General features: G+C 42.7%; 2 protein-coding genes across 3 annotated transcripts; one reads left to right on the forward strand and one right to left on the reverse strand.

Moving 5' to 3' along the window:
* Positions 1 to 1,894: 1,894 nt before the first annotated feature.
* SEC13 (SEC13 homolog, nuclear pore and COPII coat complex component) lies at positions 1,895 to 9,205 on the reverse strand. Of its 2 annotated transcripts, XM_033925727.1 has the most exons (9): positions 9,085 to 9,205; positions 8,359 to 8,403; positions 7,287 to 7,402; positions 6,850 to 7,001; positions 6,122 to 6,255; positions 5,478 to 5,611; positions 5,154 to 5,274; positions 4,779 to 4,925; positions 1,895 to 2,236 (listed from the first exon to the last, which is right to left on the reverse strand). In XM_033925727.1, exons 1-9 carry the CDS (start codon positions 9,085 to 9,087, stop codon positions 2,126 to 2,128), a joined length of 963 nt encoding a protein of 320 aa, XP_033781618.1. In that variant the 5' UTR covers positions 9,088 to 9,205; the 3' UTR covers positions 1,895 to 2,125. The 2 variants fall into 2 exon arrangements, with proteins under 2 accessions (XP_033781618.1, XP_033781620.1); XM_033925729.1 differs by lacking the exon at positions 9,085 to 9,205 and having other exon boundaries at positions 8,275 to 8,400.
* A 17-nt stretch (positions 9,206 to 9,222) lies between these two features.
* Positions 9,223 to 14,180, forward strand: LOC117351047 (60S ribosomal protein L32). The gene is made up of 4 exons (XM_033925730.1): positions 9,223 to 9,342; positions 12,379 to 12,479; positions 12,988 to 13,169; positions 14,009 to 14,180. Exons 2-4 carry the CDS (start codon positions 12,384 to 12,386, stop codon positions 14,136 to 14,138), a joined length of 408 nt encoding a protein of 135 aa, XP_033781621.1. The 5' UTR covers positions 9,223 to 9,342; positions 12,379 to 12,383; the 3' UTR covers positions 14,139 to 14,180.
* The last annotated feature ends 2,215 nt before the right edge of the window (positions 14,181 to 16,395 follow it).

Raw genomic sequence — 16,395 nt, forward strand, 5'->3', positions numbered from 1 at the left:
CATAATCGAAACTTAAATATGTTAAAAACCTGCACGATCTAAAAGACAGGTAGTCCAAGTGCTGATAATCGAAACGGCATTTTGGATGTATCCAGGGACATTTTAGGCCTCTGAATCCTGCTGTGCGCCCAGAGCTGAATGGGGCATTTTTGGAGGAGTGGGATATGGGCCAACCTAGACTTAGTCGTCCTGCAGGGATAATCAAAGGTTTGAAGAGACTGCTTAGATGGAACTTATACATTATGACTTAGACGATGTAAAGACAGGTATAAGTGCCCAGATAACCACTGCAGGGACAAAGTACAGACCTCTCCCCCCCAAACACGCACCTCCTGTGTTCATTGGAACCCAAGCACAGTACCGGGTAAAGCTTTGGATTCTCGCCCAGAAATAGCTAAGAAGAAAAAAAAAAAAAAAAAAAAAAATTTTTAAATTGAATCAGGTTGGGCAGACTGGATGGACCATTCGGGTCTTTATCTGCCGTCATCTACTATGTTACTATGTTACTGTCGTGCCCCCACAAATTCAGAATAAAGACAGACATACCTATCTCTGGAACATCAGCACCTGGCATAGGAAAGCCTAGTAGAACTGCAGAGTAGTCTGGGGGGTGGGCTAGTGAACCATAGAGAGGAGGACCCAGACCCATAAGCTACTCTAACCACTACAGTCATGGTGGAAAATGTGATCCCACCAAAACCCTACTATGCTTCCATATAGGTGTCACCTGCAGCCATTGGGGTTGTAGACAGGTATAGGAGGGCTCAACATTATTTATATGGGAGTTCTGGTGAGATGTTTATGTGGCACCCTTTTTGTGAAGTTCACAGCTGTGCCCTCTGCTCTGTTGCCATGTCTGGGTGTCCAGTCCATCACAATGCTGGCTCCTTCCACATTCAAAAGGTCTTGTTCTTAGCGTTTGGGACTTGGATGAATTTTTGGTCAAGAATGTAGTATAAAGATAGAAGTAGTGGTGGTCTGGATAATTAAATGTTTGGATGTACATATAGACTTTTGAAAAAAAATATATTTTAGATGTACTCTTCGAGAATTGTCATTTGCTGATGCTGATTTTGGACAACTAGTGTCCTACATCCAAATCGGACTTAGACTTTTTTTTTTTTTTAATTATGCCCTTCCACATTTTTATTTTGTGATTCACTTTGGTTAAAGTGGAATATAAATAAATATAACCTGCCTAGATAATCCACCATGTACTAAGGGCCGGATTTGGTTAATGATGCCAAAAATTCACACTCGTCACTATTCCATAAAGTAGCAGAAGCCAGCACCAGGACTTTCACCAAGTGGAAGCTGCTGTAAATCCTGGCATGCAACTTGAGCACACAGCCCCCACACTCCACAACACACTGTGTAATTCTTTGGAATGCCTCGACCCACCCCTGCCTCTTGGGTTCTTCATAGAATCACATACAAATCAGCTCATTTGTTTATTTGCACATGAATGTCAGGGTGCTATTTATAGAATCTGAAGGTAACTACCTAAACCACCTGTCAGTAAATATCTGGTAGCTAAAAGCCAAGTGGCCCATCCAGTCCACCCAGCTGAGATTCTCTCTCTCCATTTCTCTGCTATTTTGAGTAAAGAAGCAATCAGGGAGGAGACAAACTACACCGCATTCAGGAAAATCCTGAAGACGCACCTCTGACAATTAACGGTTTCAGCTTCTGGATAGAACCCCCCCTACTCCTTTTTTTCTTTGATCTGTGACTCACAAATGGAAGATTAGATTAGATAACCATCCACACACAAACCAACACTCATTATTTGGCTCAAGCGTGGTATCCTTGTCACAGTGCTGACCTCCAAAAGTGTATACATGAACTTCTAACTGCAGCACAATTTACTCTAACCAGTCACAGCAAAGCTGTATAAAGCAAGAATACTTTCCTTTATTTTCTGAAATAAACAAAAACGGTTAATATAAAATTAAGAGCCTCTGACAATCATATTTTGAATGTTGTTAAATTGGGCTGTCGAGTGCAGCAGTCAAAGTCAATAAGCAATGTTCTAAGGCAATCCTTGCATAAGGAAGGTTGATGAAATCAAGATGGGAATCTTTCTGCAAGAGCAGCAACTTCTGCGCTGGAGACTGCAGACTTGTCACTGCTCATTCTGTTGGCTCTCTGTTACTGCAGACACGGCTCCCTGGCCTTTATTTACGTCACTTATACAGACCCACTGGCCATCCACGGACTCCTTCCACAAAGTCACCTGAAAAAATAACAAAATACTCTGTGTTCATACACAGCTTGGCTAGAACAAATTCAAGCGTTAGCTTCCAGTCACAGCTTGCTAGAGGAAAGAAATGCAGCCTTTTTTGGTTCAGACCCTGAGCAAGTCCCTTAGTCCCCCATTGATATAAGATTGTGAGCCCACCAGGAAAGATAGGGAAAAATGCTTGAATACCTGAATAAATTCATGTAAACTATTCTGAGCTTCCCTGGGGAGAATGGTATAGAAAACTGAATGAATAAACAGATGTATGCCGTGTTGTACACATTATAGGCAGGAACTTTCTCTGTACCTACCTGGGGCAATGGAGTGTTAAGTGACTTGCCCAAGGTCACAGGGAGCTGAACCCAGGTCCCCAGGATCTCAGTCTGCAGCACTAACCATTAGGCTGCTCTGCTCTAGAATTCTCTTAGGATCCCGATCCTTTTACAGTGATGTAACGTTTACAAAGTTTCCAATGAATGAAATGTGCCATCTTCTTCTGCCTCTCTGTATAGAAACTTTTGGCCATGAAAACCTTTCAGCCAACAAGAAGACGAGTACAATTTCTGGCTTTCTTAAAGAGCTACAGCTATCAGTTGTACTAGTTTTTTGTAAAGCCATCTCATGATCAGCAATCCTCAGTTCAAATCACCTCTCCTTAACCATTTATGGTCCAGAACTTTGTGGAATCTAAGTGGAGGAGAGTGTGGCGTAGTGGTGAGATCTACAGCCTCAACACCCCAAGATTGTGGGTTCAAATCCCACGCTGCTTTCTGTGATCATGGACAAGTCACCTAATCCTCCACTGCCCCAGGTACATTAGATAGATTGTGAGCCCACCGAGAAAAATAGGAAAAATGCTTGAAGTACCACTTTGAGTGCGGTTGTAAAACTACAAAAAAAAAGTGGTATCAAATCCTTTTCCCTCTAAGGAGAGGTTTACCATTAGATTAAAGCTCCCACCTACCAACAGTGTACCTGTCACAAGCCCCTGCAAATGCTCCCCCAAATCTGCCACAAAGTCACGGTGGGTCTCTTCATTCTGCACGCCTTATTTTAATATTCCAGCACTAGGATCAAGTTTAATATCGGGGCTCAGACAGGTGCTGTAGCTCTTTCAGAACCATGTCTAACTTCCAACTCCTTTACTCTTGCGCCAAGCTCCATGGCCTCAGTAGGAGAGGTGTTCACTCATACCAAGGCTAAGTAATTCGAAACTTTTGGTGGAATTCAGTATGCCATATATATAAAATGGAGCGCACAACAGCAACACAGAAAGGTTACTTTGGTAAATTTTAGAAGATTTGGAGACCATTAGCAGATTTTTGTACATTTTCCCATAATAAGATATTTGTTAAATGGGGGTGGGTATTATTTTATTTATCTCATAATATGTATGAATTAATTAATACATTTTGATGTATTAGGTTAGATTTTCTGAAATAGGGAGGGAGGGATTGGAGGTTTTTCTATTTTAGTTACGTTTGTCATATTTATTAAATGTATTACATAATATTTAAATCATTATAAAATATGAATATAAGTATGAAATATTGTACTTAAAGTGTTCATGAAGAAAATCAAGTGTGTATTTATAAGATTATATGAATTTTTCTGATACACTTGTTGTAATATGCAAAACTGAATAAAGAAATTAAAAAAAAAAAAAAAAGAAACCCCTGCCAACCAGCTGTATATGTTCTCTCTCAGGGTGCCTTCTGCCCCTGTCACCATTCTTTGAAACCCCCGACTGTTGCTCTGCTGTATTGTCATATGTGCCTTTATCACGTCAAGGCAAGAGGAAGCTTTCCAGTTTCTAGCAAAGAGATAATGGTCAGGGCTTTGTGACTGGGTGGGATTATCATGGCTCTCTTGGAGCTCTCAAGTGTGGCCATTCTCATTGACTAATGTCACTTGTTCCTCAAATGCCTGATGTGGCATCCAGTGGCTAGCACAAATACTACACTCGCAGAAGCAGATCAATTTTAAGAAAATGTTTAAAAAGTCTCAGCTATTTGTCAATGCCTTCCTATGCTAATGTTTAAGTCGCATCTTCAACTTCAAGAAATAGTGTTAAGGATATTTCTGCCATAAATGTAATTTCAATGCTTTTCTGCGTTTTCTTTTGTCGAAATTAGGATTTGACAATGTTGGCATTCATATTATGATTTGTAATCCACGAAATCAAAATATACAGCGAAGGTGTAACAGGTACAAATCTAATGCTACATTCTGGAAATCATGTAGATAGTACGTAAACCCCCTGGGGTTGTTTTCTGTGAATACTGTTTATAAACACCAAAAAAGAATTAAATAACCAATAAAGGGTATAACAAGACTTGTTAAAATGATCTGGAAGTCACACAAAACTTAAAGCAGTGGAACTTTTCCAGTATTACTGTCAACATGACTAAAACAAACTATGACCATGGGTGGTTTCTCCTCTACAGATACAGGAACCTGCCTCCCCTTCCCCTATATGCCCTAGGCAGCCCCAGTGTTTTCTCTGCAGTGAGAATGAAAAGGAAAGAGATCTCACCTTATTATCTCCTCCCGAGACAGCGAGAATGTTGGCTGTAATGGACCAGCTCACGTGCCAAACCACATCATTGAACTTGTGAAGAAGTTTTGGGGTCCAACAGTTTCCAGATGCATCATCACAGGTCCAGATAAACACTCTGCCATCCTGGAACACCAAGCCAAGGTTCCATCTCAGTGGAAGTCTTAACACTGAAACCCATCGACACATGGCCCCAGTAATTCCAGTACAGCCATACATGAACCCCAGTCTTACCAGCAGTACAGGAAGACGACAAAAGCGACAAGTTTGTACTGCACATAGCAAAGCAAGTATTTTTAACTAGTACAGCTAGTTCCAATTTCTTTAGCACTGGCAGTAGCTGGAAATTCCTACCTGTGAACAGCTGACAATGGTACTGGTCGGCAAACCGATAGATGGAGCCCAGGCTACATCTCGAACCCAGTCACTGTGAGCCTCCAGTTTCTGCTCTTCCTTCCACTGCCCATCCTCTTCTCTGGAATCAGTGATAGACAGAAATCAGAGAGCATTTGGTTTTAGGACAGAACAACCTCCAGTAAACTACTGCATACATTTAAGTATTAATATGAAGAATAAGGAAATTGCATCCTGAGCCTTTGTGAACTGTTTGTTTATTTAGGCGCTGAAACTCGGAAATGAGAGTTTACAGACAGATTCCAGTGTGGTGGGCAGACTTACTTCCAGATCTTCACTAGGTTATCACAGCCCCCGGACACAAATCGTTTGATGTAGTTTGGCTTTTGTCCAGACGGCTGATCGATGAGGCTGCCAGGAACTACAGCTGGCGCCCAGCTTACTGCATTGCAGCCGATCTAAAAACAGAACATCTCAATGAAGGATAAACTGTGGCCCATCTTGAGTGAAACCTTATGTAGCAGAGGTATATGACAACCACAAGATATTGTTTATTGAAAGCTTCTATACTGCTACTAATGACTAGGGAGTCAATTCAGAGTGGTTGACACGAGTTTCAGCAATGGTGTTACAATACATGAGCTATGATGAGTGAGTTTTAGTTATGTGTTACTATACAGAGCTAGAGGGTTTCTCTGATGGTTATCTATACATGTGTATCAGATGGTGATCATTGATGGTATTAGTGCTTATGGAGCATTATGGTATTGAGTATACAGTATTTACACTATATATATATGTGTGTGCGCATTACAGAATGTTATATTAACCCTATATGTATATGTACATATAGCTATACAAGTTGTCCTCATCCCAGAAAAAAATGAAACAGAACATTCTGCTCTTTCATAAATCAGCTGTTAAGACTATAGCATGTAATTGAAAAGGGAGCAGTTGCAGTCACTTACTGTATGTGCATTGTTGATTTTTTTCACTTCCCAGGGGCCATCTCCTGTATATGTAAGGAGGGAGATCGCTCCATCTGAGCTACCACATGCCAGCAATAATCCATAATCATGGGGAGCCCAGCAGACAGAGTTCACTGTTACAAAAAAGACACTGATTAAAGACCAACGGTGTGAAAATTATCCAGCTAACGATGGTCCCTGGAAAGTCTTTGTTTGTCCAGGTCAGGTCCCAGCTGTCCATGCAGGATGTATTATGTACATTATCAACCTGAATCTGCCTAATCCAAGTCAACTATAGAGCAGCAAGCTTCGTGAATGAAATTAAATTATAGCCTCAGATACAATAATCAATCTATGATCATTTTTAATCATGTACTTTTTAAAATTTTGTAGATAAAAATAATAATGTAAAGCTATTGTGTGTGGGATTTCTGTTATTTATGGCCAAGCTCTTATGTGCCAAACAATCCAGAAGGAAGGAAGAAAACCCCGTGGACAAACAAGGTAAACCAAAGAAAGAGTGGGGAAGGGACTAAGGAACAAATCTCATTTTATTATAAACGAAAATAATGTCCTATAAACTACCACCATGGCCCTGCCACGCTGCTTTATCCATGCACAGGACTAAGTATGAGCAGCCCAGAAGAAAATGGAGAATTTAGAAATAAAGTCATGAGAAAATTGCAGCCTGTCAAATTACGTCATAATAAAGTAAACTCAGCAAATACCTGAAGAGTCATGTCCGGTGTATTCATAGGTTTTTTCCCATGTGCTATTTTCTTCCTTCCAGATGATAACCTTCCGGTCATAGGAACATGAAACTAGGATGTTGCCATACATAGGGTGAGCCCAAGCAACCTGCCATACCGGGCCTTCATGCCTAAAACAAATCACACTGCTCAGAAAACACTAGCTTTCATCTTTTAGCCAGCCACTGAAATGTACTGCATCTGCTTGCAGATGATATATTAATATCATATCCTGGAGGATGAGTGTCCCCTTGCTGGTTCACAAGGGGACACTCCTTCCCCAGTATATATCCTTTAATCTTTTTGGACAGCCAATTATACCAGTCAGTTTATTTTGTTATCTTGGCATCATTTTTGACTTCCAGAAGAACTGCCCTGTCTGTATTCGCTCTGCCTTCTTGCCTTCAGCTACTCACCCTCTCAAGTCAGCTATCAAGATCTGCCCCCCGTTTTTTACGTCAAAAATTTTCACTGATCGGTCTGAGGAGCAAGTTGCAAGTCGGGTGCCATAATAATCCATCTGGGCATCATGCTGAAGGGAGAAAAAGACAGACCGTTCACATTCAGTTCTCAGGAAGGACACCATCATTTCTCAAACACACACTGGTTACACGCTGAAGGGCTAAGGCCATTGGTCTGCATAGGTGCTAAGGCCTGAAGTGTCATTTTTGGCCATAAACTGATCCCCACACTTCCAACCTCTTTGGTTTTTAGTTACCTACACAGTTGCTTTTATCGCCTGGTAGGGAAATACCTACTTTATCTGAATTTAACTCACTTTGAACTATTAATAAAAAGTGGCAAGTTAAATCTAAACAAAGAAAGTCTGGAATCAGTGGACTGGAGGGAAAACAAGGAATTTTCAAAACAGAATGACCAACAGAATGAAAATAATACTCTGGCAGCAGATAAAGGCCAAATGGCCCATCTAGTCTGCCCATCCACAGTAACCATTATCTCTTTCTCTCTCCGAGAGATCCCAAGTACCTATCCCAGGCCCTTTTGAACTCAGACACAGTCTCTGTCTCCACCACCTCTTCTGGGAGACTGTTCCACGCATCTACCACCCTTTCCGTAAATAAGTATTTCCTCAGATTACTCGAGTCTATCACCTCTTAATTTCATCCTGTGCCCTCATTGCAGAGTTTCCTTTCAAATGAAAGAGACTCGACTCGTGCGCATTTACGCTACGTAGGTATTTAAACATCTCTATCATATCTCCCCTCTCCCGCCTTTTCTCCAAAGTATACAAATTGAGATCTTTAAGTCTGTCCCCATATGCCTTATCACAGAGACCAACCACACCATTTTAGTAGCCTTCCTCTGGACAGACTCCATTCTTTTTATATCTTTTTGAAGGTGTGGCCTCCAGAATTGTACACAATATTTTAAATGAGGTCTCACCAGAGTCTTATACAGAGGCATCAATACCTCCTTTTTCCTACTGGCCATACTTCGCTGTCACCTTTTCAACCTGTTGCTACTTACAATCATATCCTCATGGGAAGTGTCCACTGTGTTAATTACAGACACCTGGAAAAAAGAAAAAAAAATGTAAAAATAGCATTAGTTATGCTACAGCCACATAGCAAAACAGTGGAGAAAGAAAGTTTTCCTTTTCTAAACAAGTGACTTCTGTGCTTGCACAAGTTTTCACTCTCCAACATCAAGGCTGACTGAAACCGAACCAACAAACAAAATTTTCAGTTTGGCTTTAGCTGAAACCGAACCCTTCCCCCTGCCATTACTCTCTGTGCTCCCTCCTACTCTCCCACCAACCAAAGCTCCTCCTGAACAATTTGTGGGCGGACATGAAAAATAAATGTACTTACTTCAGCATTGTGGCTGCTTAGCTAACGAGGAGGTCGTGGTGTCAGAATCTATAACTTAAGTCAGTGGCCATGAGACTAAACATTAGAACATACTGGGTCGGACTAAGGTCCATTTAGCCCAGGATCCTGTTTCCAACCAGGTCACAAATACCCGGCAGTAGCCCCTGGGCAAGCAGTGGCTTCCCCTGGGTCAGACCATGGACTTTTCCTCCAAGAACTTGTCTAAACCTTTTTCAATGAGTTCCGGGTTCAGGTTCCTTTTCCCTCATGTGATTTCAATGACTTTGTCACATTCATTAATGTTTATGTTACATTGTGACCTGTAAGTTCTCCCATTGCAGGAGCGACTAAATCTCCCTTAACCCCCCCGGAGACACGTTACCATCTTGCCGCAACTCCGGCCTCAGACGTGGCACCTCCCGGCTCCGGCTCCGGCTCCCAGTCCAGAACGATCACTTCCGGTCCGACAGGAAACACGTCAAAGCTGTCCGGCCCAAACACAGGTCCCCACTTCCGCTCTGCTTGGCTCCCTTTCCCAGCAGCCCTCGCGCCCGCCCCTTCCGCCCTGCTTCTCCCTCCCAGAATCCTCGGCGCTCTCTTTCTCTGTAGACTTCACTCGGACGGCAACGCATCGGAGCCGGTGAGTAAAATCCGTTGCCATCCGCGCTGGGGCGAGCGCTTCCCGGCCGCTTCTCCGGGTTAGGCGGTGTCGGGGAGCGGGGGGCGCAGGTTTCGGCCCCATTTCGGTTAGGAGGAGCGAGGTTTCGGGGGTTTGGCTGGCGTCGGCCTGGTGTGCGGGGCTCTAGGGGAGTAGGAGCAGCTTCGGCCTGGGAAGCTGGTGCGCGCGCGCAGAAGTTACCCAGTTCCAGGAGGGGGACGTGGGGCCTGTCCAGGACTGGCTTTGACCTGACCCTCCTCGATCTCTACACGCTGCTGTGCTTTACTTACCTGACTCCACTGGCTGCCTTAATAAGATTGTACGCTTGCTTGCTTGCTCATTTATTTTAGATTTTAGATCCCGTCCTCCCAAAAGAGCTCAGAGTGGCTTAATAGGGTACAGCAGGGGTGTCAAAGTCCTTCCTCGAAGGACCGCTACCCAGTCGGGTTTTCAGGATTTCCCCAATGAGTATGCATGAGATATATTTGCATGCACTGCTTTCATTATATGCTAATAGATCTCCTGCATATTCATTGGGGAAATCCTGAAAACCCGACTGGATTGCGGCCCTCGAGAAGGGACTTTGACACCCCTGGGGTATAGTATTGTACTGTACTGGAGGACCCCCAGGCCAGTCGTGGTTTCAGGATAGCCCTAATGAATATGCATGGGAGAGATCTGCATATAATGGAGGTGTCAGACATGCAAATCTGCTCTATGCATATTCATTAGGGCTATCCTAAAAACACAACTGGCTGGGGGGGTCCCCTAGGACAGGGTTGAGAACCACTGATGTAGAGCATGATAGTACATTTAAGGTTGTCAAATGATAGTAGTCAAAAAGCATGGCAACACTTAATCGGACAGGACATCCAGCATGGGGTGGCGATGTTACGGGTTTGGTATGAAACTGCAGCTCAGCACTACTTTTATTGTGCCTGATAGTATGAAACGTGGTAAGGCAGGATATAACAGAGCATGGTATGACATTAAGCAGTGACTGTCTCTTGTGTATTTCATGTATAGCACAGCATGCATCTGTTAATGCTATAGAAATAATAAATAGTACTTGCATAGCTAAGCTTGGCCTGTCCATGCTTTTGATTTCTACCAGCTTTTCCACACCTAGGTCTTATTGATCAGAAAAATGTAGATTCTGACTGTATTTACTTCTTATTCTTTACAGTATGTAGTGCTGCCCACTTGTCAGTCAACCAATTTCTATTTTGGTTCACCGCCTCCAGGCTGCTTGGCTTGTTCATGAGCTTTCTGTGATGAACTGTAGCAGATGCTTTACTGAAATCCAAACATATGTCCTGGTTACCTAGTCAAATTAATCAGATCTGTCTGGAATAATCATCTTTGGCAAAACCATGTTGCTTCAAATCTGTATAGCAGTGTCGCCATTATTTTTCCAACCACTGTGGTAAGGCTCACTGCCCTGTAATGTCCTGCTACAAATGTCTTCACAAATCTTCCTTGTGTAGCATTCTGGCCCTGGTTCTACAAGCCAGCCAAGGGGACATGTGTGGTACCTAGAAGTTGTCTCCTGGTTACAGCACTGAGCTGAGATCCAGGATGATAGTCCATATACTCTTGTTGAGGCCTTCAGCCCATCGCTAAAGTGAAAAGGTGGGCCACTACAGGACAATGAGTCTTAACCGTAGTGGCTGGAAAATTAACTGAGACCCTGCTAAAGAAAGGACAGTTAACTTTCTAGAATCCTATGGGCTATACAGATTTGAGGCAACATAGTTTTCCAAAGGAAGATTATTCCATATGAAGAAGAATGGAATAATACAAATTTTAAAACCAACAGCAGCAAATCTGAGTCACTGAGATTTCCCCATCATACTCTGGAATAAGAGTGAGGTTCCATTCACGGTATGATAAAATTATCCTTTGAACCAGCTCTAGATTAGTCCATGTTCTGCTCAAAATGCTTAACCTCCTGTGATTGCATCTGGAGAGCTGTCAGTGCTCCTCTAGATTCACAGAAGGGAGGGAAAGTGATGCAGAGGAATTACCCATTCCATGACTATCTCTACCAGTGGCTGGTCCTGGAAGAAAATCTGCCACAAATGCTTTGGACTGTTAGCTCATGCCTTTATATTTGTAGATCCAGACAATTTATATTCAGGCACAGTGGGTATTTCTCTCTCCCTATTCAAAGTTTGTAGAGTAGGAAACCAAAGGTAAAGTGACTAGATATGAACCCTGAGTTGCTTCTCTAGCTAGCTTACTTCCCCAGTCAATGTATCTAGACAGGGTAATGTCCGCAGCTGGATCAAGTTTCAAAATTATGTATTTCAAGGTAATTTATAATGCATTTCTGTATAGAACAGGAATGACTGTTTAGAAAATTGCCTGCTATGTATGTGTGTTAAGTTTACATACATATATTATGTATATAAACATATGCCTTGCCGGTATTGGTGGCAAGGTTTACAGCTGAGGCACTTCTAGAAAAATTTGGGGGAGGTGGAGGAAATGGGGGGAGGGACTCAACCTGTTGAGTGTGACACCCGCCAGGTTGAAGGGTCGTCGTCCCCAGCTCAATCCAGCACCAGACGGGGACCAGAAGGCCACTAAAACAACTTCCAAAAGCCCTACCAGGAAAGACTGCAACAGCTTATCACCACCTGCTGGAGACTGAGAATATTAGGGTCTGCACAGCCCCCTTGTACTACAGCCAAAAGTTTATGTCTCAGTCTCCACTTGCTGGTCATGGTAAGCTATTACCCATCAGTGAGCTGTGCTGGTCTGGAGAGATGCTAAAGAAGTATAAGTTTCCTTGACCTGCGTGGAGGCGGGATTAGGGTATACACTTCACAGAGCATGTGTAAATGCTTGCACCTATTTCCAGTAAAGTGATTGCCCTCATTTCCCTTCTTAAAATTAGGGTATCTTATGTACGTAGCTACCGCATATGTCAAGCTTTGCATTATAAAATCTGGAGAGGAGATTGCCTTTTAGTGAATGTGGTAGGGTTTTGATGTCTTTTGGTTTTCTTCAAAGGTGACATGGCTGCCCTACGACCCCTAGTGAAACCTAAGATTGTCAAGAAACGAACCAAGAAATTCATCCGCCACCAGTCAGATCGTTATGTCAAGATTAAGGTAGGCAGCAAAACAGCACAGAGGCTGGTAGCATGGTATGGGCATCTCTTTTAAGTGGACTTGTCCTGGCACATTCATGCCTCAGTTCTGTTAGCCTATGGGGAATTACCAGTCTTTGTGCTTTTTCTTTTTAACAATACTTAAATGCAATACTGGCATTCCAGCTAAATATATTTCTGATACTAAGGATGAGGATAGAACATTTAGGACCTGATTTATCAGATGCTTAAAAGGTGGCTGCCGATCATGTGTCAATGATGCATCTGTCGTGTGTCTATGGATGCTCATAGGTATGCTTAAAGCTACTTCTGGGTGAAACCATGCCTTGAGCGCGCTTAAGCGTACCTACGCATTTCTGTAAATGTGTAGGCGTCCCAAAAGGCTGAGAGACAGTGGTAGGATGCCTACTGCCGCCTACTGTTGGGACACGCATTTGCAGAATCGGGTCCTTAGTGTGGCTTTAGCTCTCATTTTCAAAAGCTTCTAAACTTTCTTTCCTTCCTTCTAGCGAAATTGGCGTAAACCCAGAGGTATTGATAATAGAGTTCGCAGGAGGTTCAAGGGCCAGATCCTGATGCCAAACATCGGTTATGGGAGCAACAAAAAAACCAAACACATGTTGCCCTCGGGATTCCGCAAGTTTCTGGTACACAATGTCAGGGAGCTGGAGGTGCTCTTGATGAGTAACAAGTGAGTTGGGCCTACGGTACAGAACAGCCTTTTGGAACTCATTCTCTTCAGAGGAGGTGTGGATGGTCCATATCTAGCAATGCAGCAGGAGGGGGAATAAATGGACTGCTCATATTGTACAAAACTGCTTTTCTTTCAGACAGGGAGCGTTGCCTTGTCAGTTTGTTTTGGCTCTGCAAACCACTTTGAGCTGGTTTGGATCTTGTGGTATATCGGGTTCAATTAAACTTGACCCCCACTCTGTATTTTGGTAATATGCCTCCCTACCATTCACTAGCCTAATCCTTATGTGGCCAGGCATAGGTTTCTGTGCTTTGAAAATGAGCCTTCCTATTATCTTTCGAGAGACCAGGACGTTCGTTTTCCTTTCTGTTATAACAGTTGGTAGCAGCAGACTACGTGGCCACCCATTGCCTGGTTTTCTGTTCCCACTGCAGCTGAAGGCTGATCCTTACTCCTTTTGCCATTAGGTGGTGGTCATAGCCAAATCATCCTTACATTTGTGTTAGGCAACTTGCTACCTGGACAGTTTTGTACTTTCTCTTGGCACATTTTTGCATGGATAATCTGAGGTAGGGGCAAGGGCTACATTTCATATGCAGAATTTCAAGGAAATGGGGGAGGGGAGCAGAATCCTAGCGATGGGTGTAAGACTCTCCTTCTGACAGTGGCTTGGTCTCTTTCCTGCCTTTTAATTTCTGGGGATACTTTTGTTAAAATACTGTGACCTGCTTTGTTGAAGGTGGATTTCTTTTGGGTGAGTGGGGGTGCATGGCTTGAGGAGAAAGTGGTGCTGCTAGGAGCCTGATGTGAAATATGAACTTTTTCCTCATTTTCAGGTCCTATTGTGCAGAAATTGCCCACAATGTTTCTTCGAAGAACCGCAAGACCATTGTAGAGAGGGCAGCTCAGCTTGCGATAAAGGTCACAAATCCCAATGCCAGACTACGCAGTGAAGAGAATGAGTAGATGTTTGTATGTGGCTTTAATAAAAGATATAAAAAGACCTGAGTATTGTCACTTTCTGCTTCTCTGAATTTTAGTTATAGTACCAAAAAAAAAAAAGGTAAATGTGACTAAAATTAAGGTGGCAGCAGCAATTTTGATTGCTGGCATCTATGGTTGCAGGTCTGTGCTCTTATCATGCCACGTTTAATGAGTATTGGATAGACTGAAGCGCGGGTCAGAGTGGGTCCCAGTTTTAATAGTATGAGACCACTTTCCAAATAGTGAAAAGCAGATATAAATGCTGGTGCTCGGTTTTGGAGTATTTCTGGTAAATTCTATAAATCCACATGAACTTTTTGCAATGCTTCTGGACATGGCCTATTTTCAGATATGCACAAATGATTTATAGACTAGAACACCAATGGAATGATCTTAAATAATCCACAAAACAGAAAATTTATACAAAAAAGGACTGAAGACAACAGTGGGGAAAATGAACTGGAAACTGACACCAAAAAAGAACCAGGTATTTTTAAAAGAAGTCATAGCAGCAATTAAAGCTTTATCAAAAAACAAGTCATCTGGTATTGACAGTATTCCAATTGAACTAATCAGAGACTCATAAGGTGCTCACTTGACTGTGTCAATCGATTTGGAAGGAAAAAAATGTGGCCAACTGATTGGAGAATATCATTAATACCTAAACTGAAGAAAGGGGACGCCAAGAACTATTGCATTAATCCCACACACCAGCAAAATATTAAAACCAAGGCTCCAATCATACATTGAGCATGAACGACCCAAAGTTTAGGCTGGTTTCAGAAAAGTTCGAGGCACAAGAGACATTATTGCCAATGTCATTTATTAATTTAATTAAAAAATTTTAGCCCACTGCATCCACAGTTTTGTGTGGTTTAGACTTCCAAATAACCAAATTTGTGAATTAACCTGCAAATATGTAGGGGAGAGTGTCTGGTTTCAGCAGTGGTAAGCCTGTGTGGTCCTGGTCTGTAGGCTTTAGGGGAATGTGTGTTTTGGGGTCTTATTCCAACAACAAAAAGCCTGTATTTGGCCCAGAAATCTTTGCCTTGTTTTCTTCATGCCTGCTGGAGTGAGGTTGGGCTTAGGTGGTCAAGTACCCCCTGGTAGGCTGCTTTTGAGCTTATGCCTTGTCTACTGGCCCAGTAAGGCTATTCTTCTGATAGCAAATAAAGACGTGAAGGGTCAGAGCCTGTAGAAGTCCGCTCTGCTCTATATTCCAACTACTGGAGATGCCATTGAAGCTCCCCTCCAGTCTATCCAAATCCATCTTGTTATTTGCTGGACACAGACTGTAAAAGTCAAAGCCCTCTCCAGCCTAGCCTAAACTGGGCTGCAACAACCATGGGGTACCAGTAGGATCTTTTTATCTGTCCTTACTTAGGTCCTATTGGTTAAAGCCCACTTGAACTGACCACTAGGCTGCTCCGCAGGACATCAGTGTGGCCCTTTTTAAATAAATGCCAGCCAGATGTTTTTGTGTCATTTTTTTTTTTGGTGTTCTTATTTTGGACTTTTTCAACACCAGAACATCTTTCTCATGTATTTTCACACAAGGAATCCTGACCTTTTTCCTATTTGAAAGCCTTTAAAATTGGTTTTAGGACAGACACCCCTTCTACTTGGATGTTCTTTCAAAACTTCCCCTCTCTGTTTGGAAAAACAGCTGTAACAGGACTCCATCTTAACTGTGAATTTCCCCAAATCTTAAGTGTACACCCCTGGCAAAAGCATTTTCTAGCTCAGGCCTCAGCTAAGCTGTAGCAATCAACTCTGATACTTGCAGACACCAGTCAGAAGAGCAGAAAGCTCAAAGAATGAATATTGCAGATGGAGAGGCTGTTAATGTCTTATGCTGTATCCTACTTAGGATTATGAAGGTCATTATTAAATATTTTAAATAAGGACAAATAAAAGTTACTTTTCAGCAACCCACGGAGAAAAGCGAGCTATGGGCAGCATGGCTGAGGAAGTGTGTGGTGCAGTGGTTAAAGCTACAGCCTCAAACCCACGCTGCTCCTTGTGACCCTGGGCAAGTCACTTAATCCCCCCATTGCCCCAGGTACATTAGATGGATTGTGAGCCCACCAGGACAGACAGAAAAATGCTTGAGTTCCTTAATAAATTCATATAAACTGTTCTGAGCTCCCCTGGAAGAATGGTAGAGAAAATTTAATAAATAAATAAAACCCGATCACTTGGCAATAGCTCCTGAAGTGTGATCTCAGGGTGTCTGCTT

The sequence above is a fragment of the Geotrypetes seraphini genome, chromosome 17 (genome assembly GCF_902459505.1).
Source record: "Geotrypetes seraphini chromosome 17, aGeoSer1.1, whole genome shotgun sequence".
In the NCBI taxonomy this organism is placed as follows: Eukaryota; Metazoa; Chordata; class Amphibia; order Gymnophiona; family Dermophiidae; genus Geotrypetes; species Geotrypetes seraphini.